Source organism: Coenobita brevimanus, chromosome 86, assembly GCF_032717465.1.
Source record: "Coenobita brevimanus isolate Jiangsu-jjx chromosome 86, ASM3271746v2, whole genome shotgun sequence".
NCBI classification, from domain to species: Eukaryota; Metazoa; Arthropoda; class Malacostraca; order Decapoda; family Coenobitidae; genus Coenobita; species Coenobita brevimanus.
The window spans coordinates 21,060,623-21,086,774 of record NC_137039.1 but is presented as its reverse complement, the minus strand read 5'-3'; the positions used below and the strand labels follow the sequence as shown (position 1 = coordinate 21,086,774).

The 26,152-nt window shown below is 40.4% G+C and overlaps 1 protein-coding gene across 1 annotated transcript in view; it reads left to right on the top strand.

Annotated features, from left to right (window-relative positions):
* Positions 1-26,152, top strand: part of LOC145410597 (uncharacterized) — a 218,660-nt gene that overhangs the window by 175,978 nt on the left and 16,530 nt on the right. Inside the window, exons 3-4 of the mRNA XM_080280711.1 lie at positions 23,190-23,510; positions 23,742-23,876. Of these exons, the coding sequence (XP_080136837.1) occupies positions 23,190-23,510; positions 23,742-23,876 (456 nt within the window). The remainder of the gene's footprint in view (positions 1-23,189; positions 23,511-23,741; positions 23,877-26,152) is intronic.

Sequence of the window (26,152 nt, the reverse complement as noted above, 5' to 3'; positions counted from 1 at the left end):
TTTTTCCAACAAAGAAACTATCCACATCGTAAACACACGTCCGACTCATTTTATCTGTCTAATAATTTTCATTTAACCCTTTAACCGCGGGTGTCATTCCAGAATGACATTGACAAAACTGGACCAAACCGCGGGTGTCATTCTGGAATGATCATGAATATTTTGAACACCGCGCGTTTTTCCTGCGCGCAAAGTGTCTCACGCAAGAGTAGCTGTCGAGTTCTTTCACGCCAGCCATCCCACACCTCCCTCCTCCAACCCCGAGGGGGGCCCCCCCCACCCCTGCCCTGACCCTCATCAGTCAGTATCTGTCCAGCTCTGTGCGTGAGAATGGCGCTCCGTCCCGACTCATCGTCGCTCGCTTCCTCCTCGAAAGTGATTAGTGCTAGTGTTCCTTCTACCTCTACATTGGTGAAGGAACTGCCGACGGCGAGGCAGAAGGGGTTGAGCAGTCCTGAAATTAGAACTGAGCTGGACAAAACAGTAAGTACTACTCTTGATTGTGGCAGTGAAAGTGACACACTCACAGCAAGCAGTGACGATTTGGCAGTGATTGGTGGTGAACCATTTTCCTTTGATAGTGACAGTGATGAAAGTGATCGTGTTGTTTCCCCCCCCACCACCTCCAACTTACTCTGGGAAAGGGAAGGCTCCTATGGGCAAATCTGGTATTGCACGTGGGAAGGGAGTGAAGCGCAGGCTTACGTCTCCCACACCAGGCCCTAGTAAGCATTTCCCATCAATTTCCCATTCCCCTAGCCCTATTGCCCTCACATCATCATCATCATCATCTGCCGTGCCCTCTCCTCAGTCTACATCATCTGAGGAGTACGAATTCCCAGAGCCTGCAAAGCGAGGGAAGGCAGGCCGTGCAGGCAGGGCAGGCAGGCCTAGAACAAAGGGGATGCGTGGCAGTTGGAGGGCAAAGCTGGGCGATAAGCGAGGAGATAAGCGAGGTGATAAGCGGGGTAGAAAGGGTCAAATTTCACCACGCACCAGGTCAGAAACCCCCCCGCCTGCCCCCTGCTCAGCTCCCTCACCCTCGCCACCCCCCCACTCACCGCCCCCGCACTCACCCCCCTCCCCGTTGCCTCCTGCCTCACCCCCCTCCCGCTCACCTCCTGCTTCACCTCCTGCCTCACCCATTGCCCCCACCTCAGCTCCTTCTCACGGGGAAACGAGTGCAATGCAACCTGCCACTTCCACTGAACCACGCACAGGGAAGGTGGATGCGTTTGTTTGGTCTGACGGTGCAGATTTTCAGCCACACAATCCGCCGTTTGATATGACAAATGCTGGAATACAGCCTGCCTTTCCATGCAACGCAGGAGATGACTTTGTTGACTACTTCCTGGCCTTCATGGATGACGAAATCGTGCAGCATGTCAGCGATGAGACCAATAGGTATGCTGCTCAGTGTGCAGCAGAAGGGCTGGGACCTATTGGCTCACCAAAGCAAGTGTTGTGGTTGCCTGTCGGAATCAGAGAGCTGTATGTTTTTTTTGCGCTAATGTTTTTGATGCCCCATATAAAGAGACATGAGTTGGAGGAGTACTGGCTCGTGGATGACATTACTACTATCCCAATATTCGGGAAGTATATGTCACGGGATCGGTTCCGACAGCTGCTTGGATACCTGCACTTTGCTGACAATGCAAACCCGTCCCAAACTGACCCTTTGTGGAAAGTGAGAGATTTTCTCAACAGGATTAGGGATCGATTTATGCGATTTTTCCGGCCTATGCAGAAAGTCGTCATAGACGAATCCCTGGTATTGTTCAGAGGACGTCTCAAATTCATGCAGTACATCCCCAGCAAACGCCACCGCTTTGGGATAAAGTTCTTTGTGCTGTGTGACTGTGAGACGGGGTATATCCCGGATTTTGTCATCTACTCGGCTAGTACAATGGACGTGAACAGGAAAGACCCCCTTGGCTTCTCTGGCTCCGTTGTAAAAGTGCTGATGGAGAGGTATTTTGGTGGTAATCATGTGCTGTACACAGACAATTACTACACAGCACCAAAACTCTCCAAATACCTGGCTGAACACGGCATTGGCACTGTTGGCACTGTACAGAGCTATAGGAAAGAGTGGCCAAGTTTCCCCGAAGCATCATCATCATCATCCAAGGGAGATGCTCACCTGAAGAAGTCAGACAAGCTTCTGGTGATCAGGTGGCATGACAAGAAGGTCGTGAATATGATCAGCACCATCCACAAGGGGGAATTGCAGAGAACTGGGAAGGTCAGCTACAGGACGGGAGAGCCAATCATGAAGCCTGATGCCGTCATTGATTACAATGTCAATATGAGACTTGTTGATAAGTCTGATATGATGATTGGCGAAATCGACTGTCTCAGGAGAAACACCCGATGGTACAGGAAGGCTTGCCTGCACATGCTCGATATGTGCATGCTCAACGCCTTCATTCTCTACAAGACACAAGTCGGGGGCATAAGGCAACCATCACTGAGACAGTTTTCCAAGACTGTCGTGCAGCAGCTACTTGCACGATTTGGTCAGCTGATGGCATTGATCCCGAGGCGCGACACTCTGACACACAACCTGACCGTCTTGAGTGCCGCAATTACATGAGCCGGCACCAGCTTGTGAAATTGCCTCTTCCAGCAGGCGGCAGGTTGTCACAGGGCCGCTGCAGAGTGTCATAACACCACATGGCGGCCTCGGACGAGAAAAATGAGCACACACCAGTGCCTGGAATGCCAAGTTGCTCTCTGTGTGACTCCGTGCTTTGCCAAGTACCACTCTCTGAGTAAATACTGAAAGTGACAGTGATAAATAGTGATGCGACAGTGACGTGCTTTGCCAATAATTGTATAATGGATAATGTAGTAATAAGGGATATTTTGCCTAGAAAAAAATGTAAATATTGGCCAGTATAATAAGTGATATTGTAATAAGAGAATCTGCGGCACTTGTGTAATTCTGTGATGCGACAGTGACGCAATATAGTAATAAGCGCAGTGTAAATATAATGTATATTGCCCAGATTATATGTAAAATAATATTAGAAGTTAGAAATAATGAAAAGATCGCATGAAACGTCAGTGAGCGGGTGCCGCCGCAGTGAAGTGAGGCGCAGCCGCAGTGAAGAGCGGGCGCAGCCGCAGGGAAGTGCCTTTTACCTACCTCAGTGAACACAGAGTGGGTGTTTATCGTATGTACAGTGTTCATATATGTTTATATTACTATTATGAGAGAGTGGTTGGCATTTGGTACTGGTGTGTGGGGCGTAAAATAGTTATTTCACACCCCTCACTTCTAACGGCTCTCCCCGTCCTGTGAAAGTCAACAAAGTCATGAAACCTACATCAATGGAAAGCTGAAGGTTAGTACTTTCTAATGGTACCTTATTTTTTTTCTCTAGCTTTATTCTGTGCAGAGTTATTAAGGTTTAAAGGTTTGTTTACATTTGGCTGAAACCCCCGCGGGAGAGGACAGTCAGACCAAAACAATACCCGCGGTTAAAGGGTTAAACTACACCACATGTCACTTTGTCCAGCAGTTGCACATTTTCCTTTGGAATAAATGCATTTCTTGTGCTTAGGCCAAACTATAGCTATTTTGGAACCACATGCTCAGAGTACTGAGAGGAAATTAGGAGCAAGGAAATAAGCAAATAAACACCTCATCATAGCTATCTGTCTGAATGTTTGCATTTAAACTACACCACACTTATGTCATCCAACAATTTAACATTTTCCTTTGGAATAAATGCTTTTCTTGTGTTTATAGCACTTTCGGAGTTCTTAGGCCTAACTAAAGTTAGTGTGGAACGATGTGCTCAGAGTTCTGAGAGGAAATTAGGAGCAAGGAAATAAGCAAATAAACACTTCTCATCACAGCGACCATCCACATAACACTGAGGCAGGGAATGGCAGGTGGTATGGGACGTGGGTACAGTACTGCTGTTCAATGTTTTTGTGAAAAAGCCAGGTTTAAGTGAGCGTGGGTGTGCTTTGGGGACAGGGGCAGGCATGTGCTCTGATAATTAGGATTTTTGGATAATTCAACATGGGGTTCCCCTCAATTAATCTGAATTAGAGAGGGTTTACTGTATATAAAATACTACCCTGGATAAACCCGGATAGTGCCACCCCCATTTGTGTCACCTTAATTCAGGGAAAAACACACACACACACACACACACACACACACACACACACACACACACACAAACACAAAGAACAGAAATTAAACAACAGAGTCTCTGCAAGGTCACCATGAGCAGGTGGGGTATGACTTGACGACCCATCTAGGAAAGGTAACTCAAACCAAGTGCCGCAAAGTTGCTGAAATGGTATTTTACAACTTTTCCCAATTCGAGTATGACTTGACAACCCTTCTAGGAAAGGTAACTCAAACTGAGGTGCCGCAGAATTGCTGAGATGGTATTTTACAACTTTTCCCAATTCGAGCTTTATAGCAGCAGCAAATATGTCACTTAGGCAAGACCTCATTGGTTACGATACTGCCAGTGCGCAAAGCATATGATAGAGGTAATGGAAATTACAAAAAGAGGCTAAACTACAGAAAAGGCAACTATCATGACTAAAGAAGTACTTTATGGATACAAATTGGGAAAAGGAGCCGAGACGATGATACAAATTTTATATACAAAAAAATTCAGTGAATTTTACGAAACAGAAGTCCATAATTATGTCTCGTTGCACAAGGGCACGGAAATAAGGATAAAGAACTGGTATAATACTGATTGTAAAATGCAAAAGAGAAAAGGGATTTGCTGTGGATCAGATGCAGACGACATGAACATGAGAGAGCACCTAACAACTATAAGCACGCTAGAAATGATTATACAAGGATAAGGAGAGAAGCTCAAAGGCAGTTTGAGGAAGACATTATAAGTAAAATTACTGATCAGCCTGAGCTGTTTTGTAGCTACACGCGAAGCAAAGCAAAAGTTGCAGATAAAATAGAGTCCATTAATGGATGAGGAGAAAATCTGTATCAATGAAAGAGATATTTGTGAAGTACTAAACAAAAATTTCCAGTCAGTTATTACTAAAGAAAGTAGATTTGCGAGAGATGAAAATGAACAAGCATGTCCTGACATTCTAGCATATATGAGCATAAAGAAATGAGGTCCAGGAAGAGATGAGGAAATTTGACAGGGGAAAAGCCAATGGTCCTGAGAGATTTCTTGTTGGGTATTACAGGAATGTGCAAAAGAGCTAAGCAGTCCATTACATTTAATATTCAGAGAATCCTTAAGACAACGAAAACTACTGATATTTGGAAGATAGCAAACATTGTGCCTTTTTTCCGGAAAGGAAGTAGACAAAATCCACTTAACCACCGACCAGTATCACTGACCAGCGTCGTAAGCAGGATGTTAGAAAAACTGGTATGAAGAATTTGGATAAATCACCTGGAAAAGCACAATATGATAACAAAGACAATTTGGTTTTAGAAAGAGAAAATCATGTGTTTACTAACCTATTAAGTTATTATGAGAAGAGTTGCAGAAATAAAACAGAAAAGAGATGGCTGCATAGACAGCATATATTTGGATTTCAAGAAGGCATTTGTCAGAGTACCACACAAAAGACTTTTATGGAAACTGTACAATCAAGGAGGTATCCAAGGTAATCTGTACGATTGGATGCAAGATTTTCTCAATAAAAGGGAAATGAGAACAGTGCTAAGGGGAAATTACTCATCATGGAGAGAAGTGACAAGTGGAGTTTGACAGGGCTTGGTGCTGGCACCAATTATGTTTTTAGTATGCTTAAATGACATAGACAGCAACACTGGAAATGGAAGCTACCTAAATATGTTTGCTGGTGATGGAAAAATACAAAGGGAATTTACAAAGACATACTCTTACATAGAGCTACAAGAAGAATTAAATAAGCTTCATGAATGGAGCAATAGATGGCAAATGGAAGTCAATGTGGGCAAATGCCATGTAATAAAATTTGATAAAAGTGAAAAAAGACCAAACTGGGACTATAAATTAGGAAGTTAACCATACACACATCAGGAAGGGAAAAGGATTTAGGAGTGATTATCAAAAAAAGACTATCAATGGCTGGCCACATAAATGAAAAAGTAAGGAACACGTACACACTGCATGGTAATATGAGGGTAGCTTTCACGTATAGAAATGAAGACATGCTGAGAAAGATAATAACATCATTCATCAGACCAACTCTGGAGTATGCATCAGTAGTCTGGCATCCACATCTCAAGAAACACATAGATATGATTGAAAAGGTATAAAGGGCTGCTACAAAATGGGCAAAAAGTTTAAGGGACCTAAGTTACGAAGAATGACCTGAAAAATTAAATCTGCTAACATTACAGAAGAGAAGGAAATGAGGAGACATGATTATGTCATATAAATACGTCACAGGAAAAGAGAAAATTGACGGAATTGAGTACATAACCTACGGGGAAGCAACATTAAGAGGACACTGCAGAAAATTGTACAGAAAGAGAGGTGATAAAAACATACGGTAATAGTTTCCCAAATATAGCAGTTGATCAGCGAATGATGAGGTGAAAGAGAGAGAGATTGTCCAGGTGCTTGAGGGTGGGAAGTGGATGTATGTGGAATAACTGAAACAAAATGGAGAGGAGAAAGTGTGAGAGAATGGGAGTATGGATGGGGTATATGTGCAGGAGTAGGTGAGAATGAGAGGGCAAAAGAAGGAGTATGTATAGTTGTGAGTAAAAGATGGAAGAAGAGCATAAGACAGTATGGATCACTTGGGTCAAGGATCGTGTGGGTAAGGTTGAAAGTTGGAATACAAATATGGGCGATTGTGTGTGTGTATGTGCCAATGCAAGATCGTGCTAGCAGAGTGAGAGAAGAGTTCTGGACAAATGTGGAAATGTGCATGGAAAAGTTTGGAAGGAATGAGAGAGTGTTTTTGATCGGTGATATGAATGGTAAAGTAGGGAATGTGAAGGTGGACGGAATAGTTGGTGAGTGGGGTGTGCCTGCTGAGATAGATGAGAATGGCAGTGCATTAGTGGACATTTGTGCCGGGAGGGAGTTGGTGATAGCCAATACCCTCTTCAGGCACAAAATGATCCATAGGTATACATAGCGAGTGATGAGAAGGGTGGGTGGTGAACTGAATGAAAGGAAGGCAATGATTGATTATGTGTGTGTGGATGAAAGGACGTGAAGATGTGTAATGGATGCAAGAACTTATAGAGGTTGGGGGAGTTGACTTTCTGACCACTACTTGATGGTGGCCAGAATTAGGATCCAAGTAAGATGGAGAAATAGAAGAAGGGAAAGACGAGAGGAAGGAGTAGTTGCAAGGAGAGTGGAAAGGTTACAAGAGGATAAGAAAAAGGCAGATTATAAGAGAGAAGTGGAGGAACGATTGGGCAAATATGAATTGGAGCAGATGGGAGACGTGGAAGGTGTGTGCAGGATATTTACGGAAGAAATATGTGCAGCATGTGATGTGGTGTGTGGGAGGAAGAGAAGACGGAGGGGGGTGCAAGGAACAGCATGGTGGACTGAAGAAGTGAGACAGGCTGTGGCACAAAAGAAGAAAGCATACAATGAGTGGATGAGAAACAGGGGCGTGGAAGAAGTTGAGAGGCGGAAGAGAGAGTTATATGTAGAAAGAAAGAGAGAGGTGAAAAGATTAGTAAGAGAGAGTAAGAAGAGAGTGGATGAGGAATTTGGAAGGAATTTGAGTGTAAAGTGGAGGGACTGTAAGAAAATGTTCTGGAAAGAGGTGAAGAGAGTAAGACTGGGTGGTAGTGAGGTTAGCAGGGGAGTGAAAGATAAAAATGGTAGATTACTAGTGGAGAAGGGAGAAAAAGTGAGCAGATGGAGAGAACACTTTAAGGAATTGTTGAACATAGAGGATGGAAATGATGCAAGTATAAGTGGCTGGGGAATGGCTGGGAGAAGGAGAGAGGTGAGAAGACAGGAAGAAATCAGTAGGATAGAAGTTGTGGAAGCAATGAAGAAAGTTAAATTGGGGAAAGCCCCAGGAATTGATGGAGTGTGTGGTGAAATGCTGAAGCATGGGAGAGAGATAGTAGTAGAATGGATGTGGAAGTTGTGCAGATTGGCCTGGGAGGAAGGTAGAGTCCCGGAGGATTGGAAGTCAGGTATAAGTATTCCCTTGTACAAAGGAAAAGGGGAAAAAGAAGTGTGTGGTAATCATAGAGGCATTTGTCTTCTTAGTATAATAGGAAAAGTGTATGGTAGGATACTTATTGACAGAGGTTGAGAAAGAACAGAGGAATTAGTTGGAGAAGAACAGGGAGGCTTTAGGAGGGGAAGAGGTTGTTTAGATCAGATATTCATTCTTAGATCTTTAGTGGAAAAGTTTCTGGAGAAGGGAAAAAAGTTGTATGCGGCTTTCATGGATTTGGAGAAAGCATATGACAGGGTGGATAGACAAGGATTGTGGAAAGTATTAAGAATATATGGAGTAGATGGGAAGTTGTTGAATGCTGTGAAGAGTATGTATGATGGTGCTAAGGCTGCAGTGCGTGTGGATGGTGAACTAAGTGAATTTTTCTCTTTAAAGGTTGGGTTGAAACAGGGATGTGTCATGTCTCCATGGTTGTTCAATCTGTATATGGATGGGGTAATAAAAGAGGTGCAAGGTAGGGTGGTGGATGTTGGAGTGGCCTTGGTGAGAGGGGATAGTGTTTGGAAACTCCCTGTACTGTTGTTTGCAGATGATACTGTGTTGTTGAATGAAAACGAAGGGGAGCTGCAAGGCTTGGTGGATGAGTTTGGGAGAGTGTGTAAGGAACGGAATCTAAAGGTGAATGTAGGGAAGAGTAAAGTGATGGTCTTTGAGAGAGGTGAAGTCAGTGAATGTACAGCGAGGTTGGATGGTGAGTAATTCGAAAATGGGAGTACGTTTAAGTACTTGGGTAGGGTTCTGTGTTGGCGCCAGTAATGTTCCTGATTTACATTAATGACATGGTAGAGGGAGTGAACAGTTATGCAAGTCTGTTTGCTGATGATGCAAAGATCCTGAGGAAGGTAGAGGCAGAGGAGGACTGTAAGATGCTGCAGGATCTGGATAGGATACATGATTGGAGCCAGAAGTGGGAATTGAAATTCAGTGCAAAGAAATGTAAAATATTGGACATGAGTAAAAGTACCAGGAGGCCATCACTGAATTATTTGATGGGTAATGAACCAATCACAAAAGCGAGAGAAGAGAAAGATTTGGGAGTGCTGGTCAAGGATAGTTTGTCTCCTGAAAAACATATTAACCCTTTCCCGCACGGTAAGTTTCAGTAAGTTTTCTGGTGCAGGAATTTTCACTACGAAGCCGCCCGGCCGGGGAGCGCGCGCGCGGCAAATTTGAGGGAATGAAACACATTCTTGCCTTATTTTCGCCACCCAAAAATCCATGTATTCCCATGAAACCTATCTCCAGGTATGCATGGATGTTTGTTCTATCTGATAAACATGACCAAAACACAGGAAAACACCAGCAAAAAAAGTTATTAGCCCTGAAAGCATGGTCGAGTAAACTTTTTTCACTTCCCAACATCGCCGTTTGAAGGTTTTCCATCATACAGGAAAATGATCTAATAAGTTTTTATAGAGAATTTCATCAGCTTTCTAACGAAACCAATCCGGTTGAGATACGATGAATACTTTTCGAGAAAATGGACAAAAACTGAGAGCCATTTTTGGAAAAATTTCACTGACCTCTGAGAGCAAAGTTTTCCCAGGCACCTTATGTTTTTATTACATAGTAATATGCCCCAATTATCCAGCTTTCCCACTGTGATGGGAAAACCCCATACGCCTCATAGTTCTCGAGTAAATCGAAAAAAAGTACTAGGCACTCCGTGCGTGATTGACTTTCGTGATGCGCGCAAGGCGTACGCAGTGTTCCCGTCTACGTAACAACGAATTCTTATCAGAAATATTACATATTTATGTATTGTACATATGTAGAATTTCCTGCTCTTCATCAAGGTTCAAACGTGAAATCGATACGTCCAATAGTTTTCGAGTAATTGGCAGAGAAACAGAGAGTATTACTACGAGCATTTTTCAATGGTAACAGCCGGGAAGAGACACTCATTTCCACCGCCTTTTCTCGCACAAAACGTAACATAATGCTTACATTTTGGTTTTGATCATACGTAGAATTTAGTGGTATAGATCATGGTTGTTACAGAAAATCGATAAGTCTAATAGTTTTCGAGTAATTGGCCGACAAAGTGAGGTTAGTACTCCGAGCGCTTGTCACTGATAACAAACGCGAGGAAAAAGAAAAAAACCCTCGCCTTTTACCCCCCAAAATGCTACCAAAGGCTTACATTCGGGTATTGATTATACGTAGAATTTAGTGGTATTGATGATGGTTGTAACAGAAAATCGATAAGTGTAATAGTTTTCGAGTAATTGGCCGACAAAGTGAGGTTATTACTCAGAGTGAATGTCACTGATAACAAATGCGAGGAAAAACATTTCCCTCGCCTTTTACCCCCCAAAACGCTACCAAAGGCTTACATTCTGGTATTGATCTTACGTAGAATTTAGTGGTATTGATGATGGTTGTAACAGAAAATCGATAAGTCTAATAGTTTTTGAGTAATTGGCCGACAAAGTGAGGTTATTACTCCGAGCGAATGTCACTGATAACAAACGCAAAGGAAAAAAAAAACATTTCCCTCGCCTTTTATCCCCCAAAACGCTACAAAAGGCCTACATTTTGGTATTTATCATACATAGAATTTAGTGGTATTGATGATGGTTGTAACAGAAAATCGATGTCTAATAGTTTTCGAGTAACTGGCCGACAAAATGATGTTATTACTCCGAGCGCTTGTCATGTCACACAACAACCGCTAGGAACAAAAACATTTCTCTCGCCTTTTACCCCCCAAAACGCTACCAAAGGCTTACATTCTGGTATTGATCTTACGTAGAATTTAGTGGTATTGATGATGGTTGTAACAGGAAATCGATAAGTCTAATAGTTTTCGAGTAATTGGCCGACAAAGTGAGGTTACTCTTCCGATCGCTACCAACTTTTACACACACTGTTTCTTCCTCGCACACCGGCCTGAAGACTATGCTACTAACTTTTTTTTTCCCCTATCTGTACAGACTGTTACATCTTCCATGGATGTTTTTCTATTGTTATAACCTACTACACATAAACATAACTCTTCTATAGTTACTGCTGTGGAGGTTTACTTTCTTTCATATGTGTAATCTGTAGGAGAAAATGGTTATTTGTCTGAAAGTGTGAGAGGTAATGGTAATAGATTATTACATATATCAACAAAATTTGCAGAACTCACTTCCTCCAGGGGTGTTGATCCAGTTAGACCAGGAATTTGAAGATGAGGAGTTATGTACTGTGTGTGTGTGAGTCAGCTTCTCCCTGAGAGTATGAGGCAACACTATTTTTAGCACACACCACACTCGTTCACGGAAACTCGCAGCTTGTTTGACGTATATTTCATACAATTCCATACGCATTTACACTATCAGAATCACAATAATTCCAGTCCTAAAACACCGGTAATTCTCCCCTCCCAACTTCAGGTTTGCCCCTTCACAACACTCTGTTTCATGCCACACATAACGCTTGCTGGCTCCATAATTTCACCAAGCCATCCACAGTATGTTTCACACAATATATATTTATGCCTTGGCTTCATTTATGTACGTATTTCCACTCACGCCATACGGCCTACGGGGGGGTGGAGTGGTGAAATCCCGCTACACTGACCATGTGTCTGGCTCCAAGGCGCAACGATTGCTAACGGCCAGAATTGCTTTTCAATACATATATGTATGTTCCATCGACAATATCACATCACTATATGTTCACATACAATGTATTATCTCACTGAGTCAATAGGGCCTTTGCCTTGGGCAAGAGGGGGAGAATTATGGACGATTTAAAGGGAACCACGAGCTGTCAAACACCACCGCCTGACTGCTCAACAAACACTGAGGTTGGAGGGAGCGGGCTGAGGCAGATAAGGCAAAGCAGCGTTGCCAATGACTTACCTCAAGAAAGCCTTGGCTACCCTATGACGCGCCCAAAAATCACGCAAATCGGCCTATAAGTTTTTTTCTGACCAATATTTTTGTGCCTAAACCACGCGATTCGCGTGACTGTGCCTGGCAGAGTGCAGGCCGATGTCACGCGAATCGCGTGACTGTGCCTGGGAGGGTTAACAAGACAGTTAGAGAGTCGTATAAACTCTTGACTAACATAAGAGTAGCATTTCATTACATAGATGAGATGATGAAAAAATTGATAGTGGCGATGATCCACCCCATGTTAGAATATGCAGCAGTACTGTGGTCCCCACACAAAAAGAAAGATATAAACAAGATTGAGAGAATACAAAGAACAGCAACTAAGATGGTCCACAGTCTGGCAGATCTGTCGTACAGAGAGAGGCTGGAAGAGCTGGATTTGCCTTCCTTAGAGGAAAGGAGAGAGAGGGGTGACATGATTCCAGTGTTCAGGACCATGATGGGAGTAGATGAAAGTGACAGAGAAGATCTGTTTTTATGGGATGGGAGAGTATCAAGAGGACACGGAATGAAACTGAAGAAACCAAGCTGCTTGAAGGATATTAAGAGATATAGTTTTCCTTATAGATGTATAGACCTGTGGAATAACCTGGACAAAGAGATTGTCCAGTCTAAAAACTTAAACGAGTTTAAAGCAAAATTTGATTTACTGAGAAACAGAGATGGGACCCCATGAGCGTAGCTCATTTCCTGTATATCACAACTAGGTAAATACACACACACACACACACACACACACACACACACACACACACACACACACACACACAGTGACCCTTCTCACAAACTGGACAGCAGAACACAGTCACATCCCACACCTCACCATAAACAACACTCCCCTACCACACACACACACACACACACACACACACACACACACACACACACACACACACACACACACACACACACACACACACACACACACGTCGCCGAGAGAGACGGAGCTCTTCCTGGATCGTGGAGAAATAATCGCAAAATCACCGATGAAAAGAAGTCCAGCCTATTTGTGATCATGTTAATGAGTGCGTGAGTTGTGGTCCTGTTGGACAGGAGTAAAAAAAAAAAAACAAGGTTTCGCTCACAAAAAGATACAGTATAGAGAAAAGAGAAAGTCTCCATATCATGGCGGAAAGGGACGGTGCAATGTTTACAAGTTGCGAGAAAGAGTTCGAGGGCTTCTGTGAAGAGGATGTGGGAAATGGAAGTATTAAATTGAACCAGACAAGAATAGCAGGTGTAGAGAAAACAGCGGAGAGGAATGTCCAGGAGATAAAAAAGGTATGGGCAGTAATTAAAGAATTGCAGGAACTGACCATAGAGCAGGAAAACGAGATCAAAAGCTTAAGGAATAAACTGGAAAAAATTAGTACACGCAGTGACGAACAAGAAAGAAAAGTTACCGAATTAAAGGTTAGCAATGAATCAGCCTCTAATGAAATAAATCAGCTTAAGAGAGAGAATAAGAGGTTAGAAGAAGAAAGGGACAGGATGAAAAACAAACTAGATGAGTATGAATCCAAATCAAGAATACAGGACGAGCACATTAAAGAAATCAAGGAGCAATATAAGGGGTGGAAGAAAATTCAGGAAGAAGGAAATGTAAATTTGAGAGAGATTATAGAACAACAAAGTAAAGAAAAAGTGGAGAAGGAAGTGGTTAGGGTACTGAGAAGTAGAGAATCGTTAGTTAGAGATGTAGCAGATAAGAAAGAATGTGTAATAATTTCAGGAGTTAACGTATGACAATAAGATCAGAAAGAGAAAGAGAAGAACTGAGGAAGGTTAAAGAAATAATATCACTAGTCATGGAGGATAACCAAGAAGTTCAAAAAGAGACTGAGGAGGTGTTTAGGTTGGGAAAGTACGAGGAAGGAGGGGCAAGACCATTGAAGGTAAAGTTTAAGTCCCAAGCAACAGTTAATGAAATTATCAATAGAACATGGAAATTATCAGACAAGGAAGAGTTCAAAAATGTTTGGATAAGGAGAGATGCAAATGAGGAAAGAAGAGCTAAGATAAAGGAGTTAGTACAGGAAGCAAAAGCAAAGAACGAACAGAGAACGGAGGAAGAGAAGACAGTGTTTTATTGGAGAGTCATGGATCAGAAATTAAGGAAGTTGTACCGGCAGAGAGAAGGAGAAAAGAGGGTATAAAAAACATCATAAAGAATTTGAAGGTGGCATATACTAATGTTGATGGTTTAATATTGGCAAGGCTAGAAATCAATGATTTTTTGAGGGTACATGAACCTGATGTTATGTGCTTTGTAGAGACCAAAGTAAGAGAAGATATTAATGTTCATATGGGAAATGGTAAATACAAACTGTGGAGAAGAGACAGAAAAGAAAAAATGGGAGGAGGGGTGATGGTAGCAGTGAAGAACAACATAAATGTAGATACCATGGAAATGGGAGAAGGCAGGGCCGAAGTGATAAATATGAAATTAGAAACTGGAGAGAACAGTAAGAGAGATGTGGTAGTAGTGTATGTTCCTCCCAAGACAAGAGCATGGAGTGTTGATGAATGTTGTCAGACATGGGTAGCTATTTACAGAAAATGATTGAGAAAAGTAACAATATAATTTTAATGGGTGACTTCAGTTGTAAAGAGGTGAACTGGGAGGAATGGGACTCAGGAGGCAGCAGAGATACATGGGGCACTACGTTATTAAATATAACAATGAACAATGTTATGATGCAGTGGGTCAAAGAAGAGACACGGTTCCGAGGTGAGGACACACCAGCAAGACTAGACTTACTGTTTACCAAAGAACCCGATGTAGTAGAATCTTTGGAATATCTGTGTCCTATTAGAAAAAGTGATCATGTGGTCTTTGAGTTCCAGTTGATAACAGGGAATGTGGAGCCAAGAGATGAGCTAAGGCAGGGAAGATACAACTTTGGGAAAGCAAACGTTACAGGATTGAGAAAATTTTTCAAAAATGCAGATTGGAGAAAATTAAGAGAAACAAGAGAGATACAAAAGAAGTGAGATATTTTTCTAGGCCTTTATAATTCGGGAGTGGAAAAATTTATGCCAAGAGTAAGGGGGAAAGAAAACAGAAAAAAGGAGTGGTTTAATAGAAGGTGTATGATAGCAAAAAAAGAGAGAGATAAGGCATGGAACAATTGGAGAAAGAGAGGTAACAACAGAACAAATGAAGAATATAAAAGAACTAGAAATGATTACACAAAAATACGTAGAGAGGAAGAAAGTAATTTTGAAAAAGGTATAATAGACAAATGTTAGGATGAACCCAAACTGTTTTATAGATTTGTCAATGGCAAACTGAAACAAAAAGAAGGAATCACCACTCTGAAGGTAGAAGGAGAGGTCTATAAAGATGCGGCAATGCAAGCAGAAATAATGAACAAACATTTCCAGTCAGTTTTCACTAATGAAAGTGAGTTTGTGGAAGGGGAGGGAGTGACTAGAAATGTGGTGATAAAAGATATAAGAGTGGAAGTACAGGAAGTGTATAAATTACTGGAAACTCAAGATGTAAGGAAAGCCCCAGGACCAGATGAAATCTGTAATTGGGTACTGAAGGAATGCAGAAAACAACTGGCGGATAAGATTCACAGTTTAACTGTGTGTTCTCTGCAAGAGGGGAAAGTGCCTCAAGATTGGAAGAGGGCAAATGTGGTACCAATTTATAAGGGAGAAAACAGGGAAGAACCCCTGAATTATAGACCAGTGTCTCTAACCAGCATGGTCGCAAAATTGTGCGAAAGAACTCTGAAAGATAGATGGTTAAAATATCTGGAAGAGATGAATATCTTGGCTGATAGTCAGTTTGGATTTAAAAATGGAAGGTCATGTGTGCCCAACTTGTTGAGTTTTTACACGAGAGTGATTGACGTGCTACAGGAGAGAGATGGTTGGGTGGATTTTGTGTATTTAGATTTGGAGAAGGCCTTCGACAAGGTACCCCATAAAAGACTAATGTGGAAACTAGAGCATATAGGAGGACTGAGGGGGAACCTCCTGGAATGGATGAGAGACTTTTTGAGAGACAGACAAATGAGGACAGTAGTAAAGGATAGGATGTCTGGATGGAGGGAAGTAACAAGTGGAGTCCCACAGGGCTCGGTGTTGGCGCCAGTAATGTTCCTGATTCATGTAAATGATATGGTAGATGGAGTGAACAGTTATGCAAGTCTGTTTGCTGATGATACAAAGATCATGAGGAAGGTAGAGTTTGGGGAGGATTGTAAAATGCTGCAGGAGGATCTGAATAGGATACACGATTGGAGCCGGATGTGGGAAATGAAATTTAATGCAAAGAAATGTAAAATATTGGAAATGGGTAAAAGTACCAAGAGGCCATCATTGAATTATTTGATGGGTAATGAACCAATCACAAAAGCGAGAGAAGAGAAAGACTTGGGAGTGTTGGTCCAGGATAGTTTGTCACCAGAAAAACACATTAACAAGGCAGTTAGAGAGACGTATAAACTCCTGACTAATATAAGAGTTGCTTTTGCTTATATGGATGAGGAGATGATGAAAAAATTGATAGTGGCCATGATTCACCCCAGGTTAAAATATATAGCAGTAGTGTGGTCCCCACACAAAAAGAAAGATATAAACAAGATTGAGAGAATACAAAGAACAGCAACCAAAATGGTCTCTCGTCTGGCAGATGTCGTATAGAGAGAGGTTGGAAAAGCTGGATTTGCCTTCCTTAGAAAAAAGGAGAAAGAGGGGAGACATGATTGCAGTGTTCAGGACCATGGTGGGAGTAGATAAAATTGACAAAGAAGATCTGTTTGTAAGGAATAAGAGAGTAACAAGAAGACACGGAATGAAACTCAAGAAACCAAGCTGGTTAAAGGATATCAAGAATATAGTTTTCCTTATAGATGTGTAGACCTGTGGAATAGTCTGGACAAAGAGATCGTCCAGTCTAAAAACTTAAACTAGTTTAAAGCTAAATTTGACACTGAGAAACAGAGACGGGACCCCACGAGCGTAGCTCATTTCCTGTATATCACCATTAGGTAAATACACACACACACACACACACACACACACACACACACACACACACAGAGGGAGTCATCGGAGGTAGACGTCCGTCATCGGCGTTCCGAACCAGACCAACACAGCTAGTGGCATTACCTAAATTAGTATCTTTGAATGAGTCAAGCTCTGTACTAGGTTAGACTAAATGATTTTTCATTATTAAAAGGAAAAGAAATAATAAGTTTAAATAAGACGGGTTCAAACAGAACAAAGAACCACCATGCGCTGAGTCAGCTGGGTTTGTTTAGACTACAGCAACACGGGGAAAGTGTACATACTCTGTAAGTACATACTCTCTTCATTTAGTATTACAAAATGGATACATACTTCAGTAAAACAAATTTGGAAAAGAAAAGGGATAAAAGTAAAAACCAAAATGATTTCTACCAAGAACTGGTTGAAGTGGAGACTCACAATAGATTGGTTGAACATGTACACAAACTGGAAATGGCTTTCAAAAATGAAATTGATGAAATAAAGAAGCAAATGCACTTGCAAAAGGAAGAGATAGAAAAACTAGGAAGGGAGGCCAATAAGAAAGACACAACCATCAGTGAATTAACAGTGGAATTGAGTACGCTTAGGAAGAAAGTGAGTGAAATGGCAAGTACAGTAGTCAATCACGAGAGTGTTATGGAAGAGTTAAAAAATAACACAGAGACAATTAGGCAAGCAAGCAGTCTTATGGACCAGAGCAGTGATATTGAGGAGAAGATAACACAGGCGAATGAAGCTGTGCAAAGCTACAAAAATGATGTAGAAACCACGTATGCTGAAATGGTGAAAGTAAAGAAAGACTTTGAAACAAGGGTGGAGGAAAAAAGCATTAAAAAGGAAGTGAAAAGAATAATCCAAAACAATCCAAAGTTAGTCAGAGATTCAGTAGAGATAAATAAATCAATAGTAATCACTGGTATAGAAGAGGAAGAAGTTAAAAACAAGATCACTAGAGACAAAAAGGAGATGGCAAATGTAATGAGCTTACTGAAAGAAGTATCAGAGGAAATCTGTAGTAAAGACATAGAGGAACACAAAAGTTTAGGGAAATACGAGAAAAGCAAGACAAGACCTCTAAAGGTGCCGTTCCAGAGTGTAAACACTGTGGAAGAGATACTAAAAAATGCAAAGAATCTTATGGAAAAAGAGGAGTTCAAAAATGTATGGATAAAAAGATGCCTAACACAAGAGGAACTGGAATTACTGAAAGAGAAAAGGGAGGAAGCAATAACAAAAAATGAGGGAAGATCAGAAGAGGAGAAGAAGAATTTTTTTTACAAAGTTATAGGATTGCAGGTACGAAAGTGGTACACAAACAGGATGGAAGAAAAAGGAGGAAGGTAGTACAACCATGTCATGACAAGTATATAAACAAGGTGATAAAGTTGATGTACTCAAATGTGGATGGAATGGTATCTAAATTACTAGAGATGAATGATTATGTCAGAGAAAATGAACCACAAATAATATGCCTAACTGAGACAAAATTAACACCAAGGATATCCAATGACATACTAAACTTAGAGGAATACAATATATGGAGAAGAGACAGAAATTTAAAAAAAGGAGGAGGAATTATAATATTAACTAAGAAAAATCTAAAAGTCAAGGAAATAAACCTAGATATACCATCACAAGCAGAACTGATTGCAGTAGAGATCGACACATCTGAAGGTAAAGTAATTGTAGCCAGTTTGTACATGCCACCCAGATCAAACACATGGGAAAGAGACGAATATGAGGACCTGGCAGAGAGTACAATTCAGAGTATAAGATCATTGCTACATAAAATGGAAGAGAAATCGGAAAGAATTATACTAACTGGGGACTTCAATACAAATATAAATTGGAATGCTCTAGATATAAACAGCCAAGAAAGCTGTTGGGACCAAAAGCTCCTGGATCTCGTACAAGAGTTTTTCTTAACGCAACATGTGAGGGAAACCACCAGAAAAAGAGGACTTGATGTACCTTCAGTGCTAGATCTAATATTTACTAGGCAAGAAAATGACATTGACAGTTTAATATATCACCCTCCACTCGGCAAAAGCGATCATGCAGTACTAAATTATAACTTCAGGATAGCATATGACATAGTAAACAGCAGTGACAGTTACAAAAAGAGCCTAAACTATAAAAAGGGAAATTATCAAGACCTAAAGAAGTATTTCTTAGAAGTTGATTGGGAAAATGAGCTTAGAGGACAAGATTTAAATGCTGTATATAAAAAGTTTTGTGAATTTTATGAAATAGGAGTCCAGAAGTACATCCCACAGCACAAAGAAGCAGATAAGAAAATACAGAAATGGTTCAGTACAGAATGTAAAAAATCAAAAGAAAGAAGAGATTTGTTGTGGAATAGATACAGAAGACACAATAGTGAAAGGGCGTATAATAATTACAAACAGGCAAGAAACGACTATACAAGAATAAGGAGGGAAGCCCAAAAACAGTTAGAGGAGGATATAATAAATAAAAGTAGTGATCAACCAAAGCTGTTTTACAGCTATATCAGAAGCAAAATCAAAGTAAAAGATATATGGGTTGGTGGAGGGTTAGTGCCCCTTTCCGTAAAACAAGTAACTCAAAGTCAAACGGCCACCCCTTTACAGGATTATGGCGTCTGGCAGTAGATAGATAGATAGTAGACATTACGGACGAGGGAATCACTTATACACAAGAGAAAGATATTTGTGAAGCACTAAATAAGAATTTCCAATTAGTTTTTACAGAAGAAAAAAAAATTGAGAGGGACTATGTGGAGCACGCATGTCCACACATACTACCAGATTTACAAATAGCAGAAAAAGTAATACAGGAGGAGTTAAGTAGATTAGACAGAGGAAAAGCAAGTGGTCCTGATGAAATTTCATGTTGGGTATTACGAGAATGTGCAAAGGAGTTAAGTAAACCATTATTTTTAATTTTCAAGAAATCCTTGAGTCAAGGGAAACTACCTGATATTTGGAAAAAAGCAAATATAGTCCCCTTATTCCTGAAAGGAAATAGACAAAATCCTCTCAACTACCGACCAGTATCACTGACCAGTGTTGTAAGGAAGGTATTAGAAAAACTTATAAGAAAAGCTTGGGTAAATCATCTAGAAGAACACAGTATGATAACAGAAAGACAGTTTGGTTTCAGAAAAGGAAAATCATGTGTTACTAATCTGTTGAGCTACTATGACAGTAACAAACACAATACAGGAAAGGGAAGGATGGGTAGACAGTATCTATTTAGATTTCAAGAAAGTTTTTGACACAGTACCACACCAAAGACTTTTATGGAAACTGTACCATCAAGGAGGAATTCGAGGCAAACTGTTTTGTTGGATGCAAGACTTTCTCATAAAAAGAGAAATGAGGACAGTACTCAGAGGAAACTACTCATCATGGAAAGAAGTGACTAGTGGAGTACCACAGGGTTCGGTGCTGGCACCAATCATGTTTTTAGTGTATATAATGATATAAACAATAACACTGGAAATGAGAGCTATCTGAATATGTTTGCAGATGATGCAAAAATACAAAGGAGAATTACTAACACAGACTCTTGTAGGGAGCTACAAGAAGAATTAAATAAACTTCATGAATGGAGTAGTACATGGCAAATGGAATTCAATTTGGACAAGTGTCATGTAATCAAGTTTGGTAAAAGTGGAAAAAGACCTGATTGGGGTTATAAGTTAGGAAATAAAACCCTATACACATCAGAAAGAGAGAAAGACCTAGGTGTGATTATCAATAACAGACTATCTCCGGCTGACCACATCAGCGAGAAGGTACGGAACATGTATACACTGCTTGCAAATATGAGAATAGCATTCACAAACATAAATGAAGACATGCTAAGAAGGATAATAACATCATTCATTAGACCAACCCTGGAATGTGCATCAGTAGTCTGGAGTCCTCATCTCAAAAAGCATATAGACAAGATTGAAAAAGTTCAAAGGGCCGCTACAAGATGGATACTAAGCTTAAGGGACCTAAGCTACGAAGAAAGACTAAATAAACTGAATCTACCAACACTACAGGAGAGAAGGAAAAGAGGTGACATGATGACGCTATACAAGTGCATATCAGGAAAGGAGAAAATAGACATAAATGATTACTTAACATATGGAGAAGCATCAGCAAGAGGACACTGCAAAAAACTGCATAAGAAGAGAGGTGATAAAAACGTAAGGAAATTCAGTTTCCCAAACAGAGCAATTGATCAATGGAATGCACTACCGAATGAAATAGTGTGTGCCAAAACAATTCACAAATTTAAGGATATGTATGATAAATATGGTTTAAGACACGGGACAGTACGAGCTTGATTCATTCCTGTAAAGATACAATTAGGTAAGAACAATTAGGTAAGAACACGCACACACACACACACCCTCCATCCCCAGCCCCCCTGTCCCTCCCCCATCCCCCATGACGGTTGGTGATTTTTTAAAGTTTTTGACATTTTACTCAAAAACTATTGGCCATATCGAAATTCTGAAAGCACCATAACAAAGCTCGTGAATTTCTGCATCTAGACATATGCTCTTCTCTTGCACGGTGTGGGCAAAATTTTTGGCTAGGATTTTGGTAAATTATTTGAAACTCTTTTTACTCCTGAGCAAGATTATTCTCACTGCATTTCTGTACATTTACTCATCAGTTTTGTGTGTTTTTGTTATCTTATATTATAAACAGCAGCAAAGACGATGATATACAATTTTTACCAATATAACTAATTCCCATATGTAAATTTGGCTGTGGCATTGTTTTTCTTTGTTCCTGGGTTGATGCCCCCATAGCTGGGATGGAGGAGGGACGAGGGCAGAAGAGAGAGGATGAAGGGAGGACGAGGAGAGCTGTGTACCCAACCACATCTGTGTTTGGATGTGCTCTGGGTTTAGATGCGCTCGAATCAGCGGTGTTCTGATTGTGAAAATATTCCCCAATATATATATATATATATATATATATATATGTACAGTATACTGTATATACTGTATCTGTAATTGTATGGAAAGTTTTTGATGCTTCAGCCGGGAATCAAACCCGAGACCTCCAGACAAAAGTCAGGCACCATTACCACTACACCATGGTTCTATGAAGAACCAGGTAAAATTGTTATGTGAGGATAATTCTCAGTCCCAACCCATTTAATGATGCTGATTTCAGACACATCAGGATTTTTGCTTAGCATCACGCAATAGGGCAACTGACATAGCAGTTTTAATCTATCCTAGCCAGTATACAAGCATGTTCCTCCATATACTGGAGAAACACACATTACATGTGCATACACTTGTGGAAAGTTTTTGATGCTTCAGCTGGGAATAGAACCTGAGACCTCCAGACAAGTCAGGCACCATTACCATTTAAAACTTTCCTAAAGTATTAACCCAGGAGTAAAAGATTACAAGCATAAACTACAATACAGAATTGATATAGTACAGTCAAGAGAGACTACATTACCTACCTACCTGCCTGTTATCTGTCTTTTTGTCTGCTTGCCTGCCTGCATATCTGCCTGAGTACATTGATGCCTGATGCAAGTTAATCCTATTTAACAATATCATTTGTATGGAAAGTGTTGTAATATTTAGGAACACATCTCGGTTTTTATAATGAGGTCAGCCTGTACAAGTGGCCCTCGCTGTTCACAGATTTGCTATTTGCAACACTGTATATTTGTTGTTGATAAACCTTCTTAGAATACACCAGTTTAAGGGTGTCTTTTGGGATTATTTATAAGTAACAACTTGTGTTGGTATATCATTTGAAATTATATTTGAAGCACATGGATTCAAATGTCTGGTGATGTTTGGGAGGATTACATTTTTTTTTTATGCAATCATATAGTTAAACTATGGTTCCAGGAACTTCTTTGAGGTGATGAAAATTATTGATGGATTTCTCAGTTCATGGAGGTTTGTGTTCCATAACATTCATGAATAGGGAGAGCCAACTGTGCTTGAATATTTAATCATATTCATCATTTGCAAGACATTCATTGTTTTGCAGCCTCATATCTTATTTTATATGGGTTATTATTACATTAGACAGGTTTAAAACCCATCCTGAATTTATGTCTGTTCTTGGACAGGTGAATTCTGAAGGTGGTGGCAATGGTGACGGTGGTGGTGGTGACCTACATGTGATAACTGTACCCATGGGTCGCTCACATCCACAGTACCGTAGTGCTGGCATGTCCTCTGGTTCGGGACTTAGTAAGCCACCAGATTATTTCCTGGTCACTGAGAAGCCTCCAAGTTATGAAGAAGCCATGTCAATGTTGCCTCCTTATCCAGCCTCCCTACAATTAGGGTCTGAAGTGGGGACTCAGGAAGACTATTTAACCCCACACCAGGTCCCAGAGAGCTACCAAGCAGAGGGAGCAACAGGTCTCGCTTGGCGAGAAACAAGGGTAGGCTACAGAGAGGAAACAGGGCCAGGAGTTAATCTAGCATCTTCCCCACCTGCATACACCAGCCAGTCCTCTCTCTGTCCATCCATCCTTCCTGCTTCAGATACCCTACGATCTCTTCCATCCTCCGATTCCTTTCATGCTACCCCAGACCACAACAGTAGAAGATGTGGCACAGGAGTGAATAGAAATGATGTGCAAGTTATTCTGAATGATTCACATGCTACACAGAATGTTGCACAAGTATACATTACTAATGATTTTGAGAGAATCCCATCATCTGATGCCTTGAGCAAGATGTCAGAAGTCAGTGAAGACAAGGCACCAAAGTCCTCAGAACTGACCATATCCATACCAGATGGAGATGTAAATAAGTAGATAGAGGGGTGTCCATTGTTTAGGGCATGTGTTTATTCAGGTACTGGCACTGAGCTAAAGCTTTGAATCAAAATATTTTTCTTTTTTTATGGTGCATTTCAGCTTTGCCTTCTTAGCTACAATGCTATATTTTTCAGATGTTTTAGTACTGTAGATATAATAGCCTTACCATATTGTTTGTCACAAATTGTAGTAATTAAGTTTTATTCAGTACTTGTCGAAGAAATTGGTCTTATATGATACATTTGGTGCTAAGATAAAAAAAAATTTATTTATATATATATTTTTTTTATGTATCATGGTAGACTGCCATCATTGAAACATATCAGATCATAATCTTCACTAAACAGTATTGATAGGTACAGGTTGAAATAGTCACTATTTACACTACTGTTTCATTTGTATTTTCTTCCCAGATGTCTTGGTACTAATTCATTGTTGCTTCTCTTCAGATATAAACTTCTTGTTAGCTAGTGCACTGTTCAGCCTCATATCATCATCTGTATATAGTCTTCACAGGATTTTAACAGTTTTTCAAGTTTACAATTTTACCATATCCATATCCATGTTTAGTACATTTAAGTACAAAAGTACCACTAGTGAGTATATATATATATATATATATATATATATATATATATATATATATACATACACACATATACATATACAGTAAACCCTCGATATATGGAACCCTCTTTTAATAAATTTCGATTTTAACGACCACCTTGAGCTGGCTGAACATTTTGCTCATTTAATGAATTTTGTTCGGTAAAAGAATGGATGCACAGGCGACACTAACCAGCGTGGCGTACCTTCATACACATACTTGTGCTCCTCTGCATCCTGCAGAACACTGAATCAGTGTCTGGGTGACCTGCATTGTGAGAGGAGCCATGAATAGAGCATTTATTTACCTGCCACGCGTCTACCAATTTTTCACCACATCCACCCCCCAGTCCTGGCAGATTTTCGATTTATTTATTTTTTTTTTTTTTTATTTTTTTTTTTTTTTTGGTGGCTAAAACCTGTTCTTTTTATGAGAAACACTGGAAAATGGCCAAAAAAGTGCTCCTCTGAGCTTAGTAGTCTAAACAGGTGACCCTTTAAACACCTGGTACGGTGTTCTTTGGAGCCACGCTGCGAGTGACGCATTTTCTGTGTAGCGGTAACTATTGCAAACCATTCAGAATAGGTAGATATTTGTTCGTTTGGTAAGAATTTATATGTACTACAAGAATATATTGGTTTTCACACAATAATATAGGTGATATAAGTGTTGTTTCACTCACTGAACACATCAACATACCACACCTTCCTTGGCAACGTTACCTCCTCATCACTTCTGCTCGTTTCTTCCTCTGGCACCACTTAATCTTTGTCCTCTGCATCATCATCGATTGAGGAATCACTTGTGCCTTGAATTTTGTACCATGGCATGACATGTCTTTGCTGGCCAGGTCACTGGTAACAGGTAAGTTGTCGAGACAATGGCGTGTGGTGTGAGGGGGGGGGGGTCAGGTGGGGTAAGGCAGTTTCCCCACCTGACGGTGGGTCGAGGAAGGTGTCCACGTATGCGTACCAAAAATTACGCGCGAAATTTGAAAAATGTGCAAGTAATGGACCTCGCAATTGCAAAACGTATTGGTATGTTAATGGGTGTCACCGTGACAAAACATTGTAATGTATCCACACGTCATCAGGATGTGGCTGGTTAAGAAAAAGAGCCATTTAGACCTAGTTTTATGTTATTGTGTAGGGCTGAACACGGCTGAACGATACTTAATATTTAACAACGTTTGTTTGGTAAAAGCCACAACACCTGGGAAATTACCGAACAGCATGGTATTCGGCTTTAATGAACTATTCGCTCTAACATCACGGGTCTGGTACCAATTAGATGGTTATATTGAGGGTGTACTGTATTGTATGTGATATATATATATATATATATATATATATATATACACACACACACACACACACACATACAGACATTTGCTAATTTTAGTTAGTCTTGAGTCCTTGTTCCTTCCGGTGTTTTTTATTTTTTTTGAATCTCTGGTAAATCTCTCTGTTGTACTACTTTCCAAATATTTGTTTGATAAGTCATAATATCCCTCTTAGATATGAGCATTAGAACCTCAGTTGTGTTTATATTTTTCTTTCTTCAAATGGCTGTTATCTTTCATGGAAAACTTTAGGATGAAAATTTTAGGAGTACAGTATACTCTCTTTTGTGTGGAATAGGTGATAAATAAATT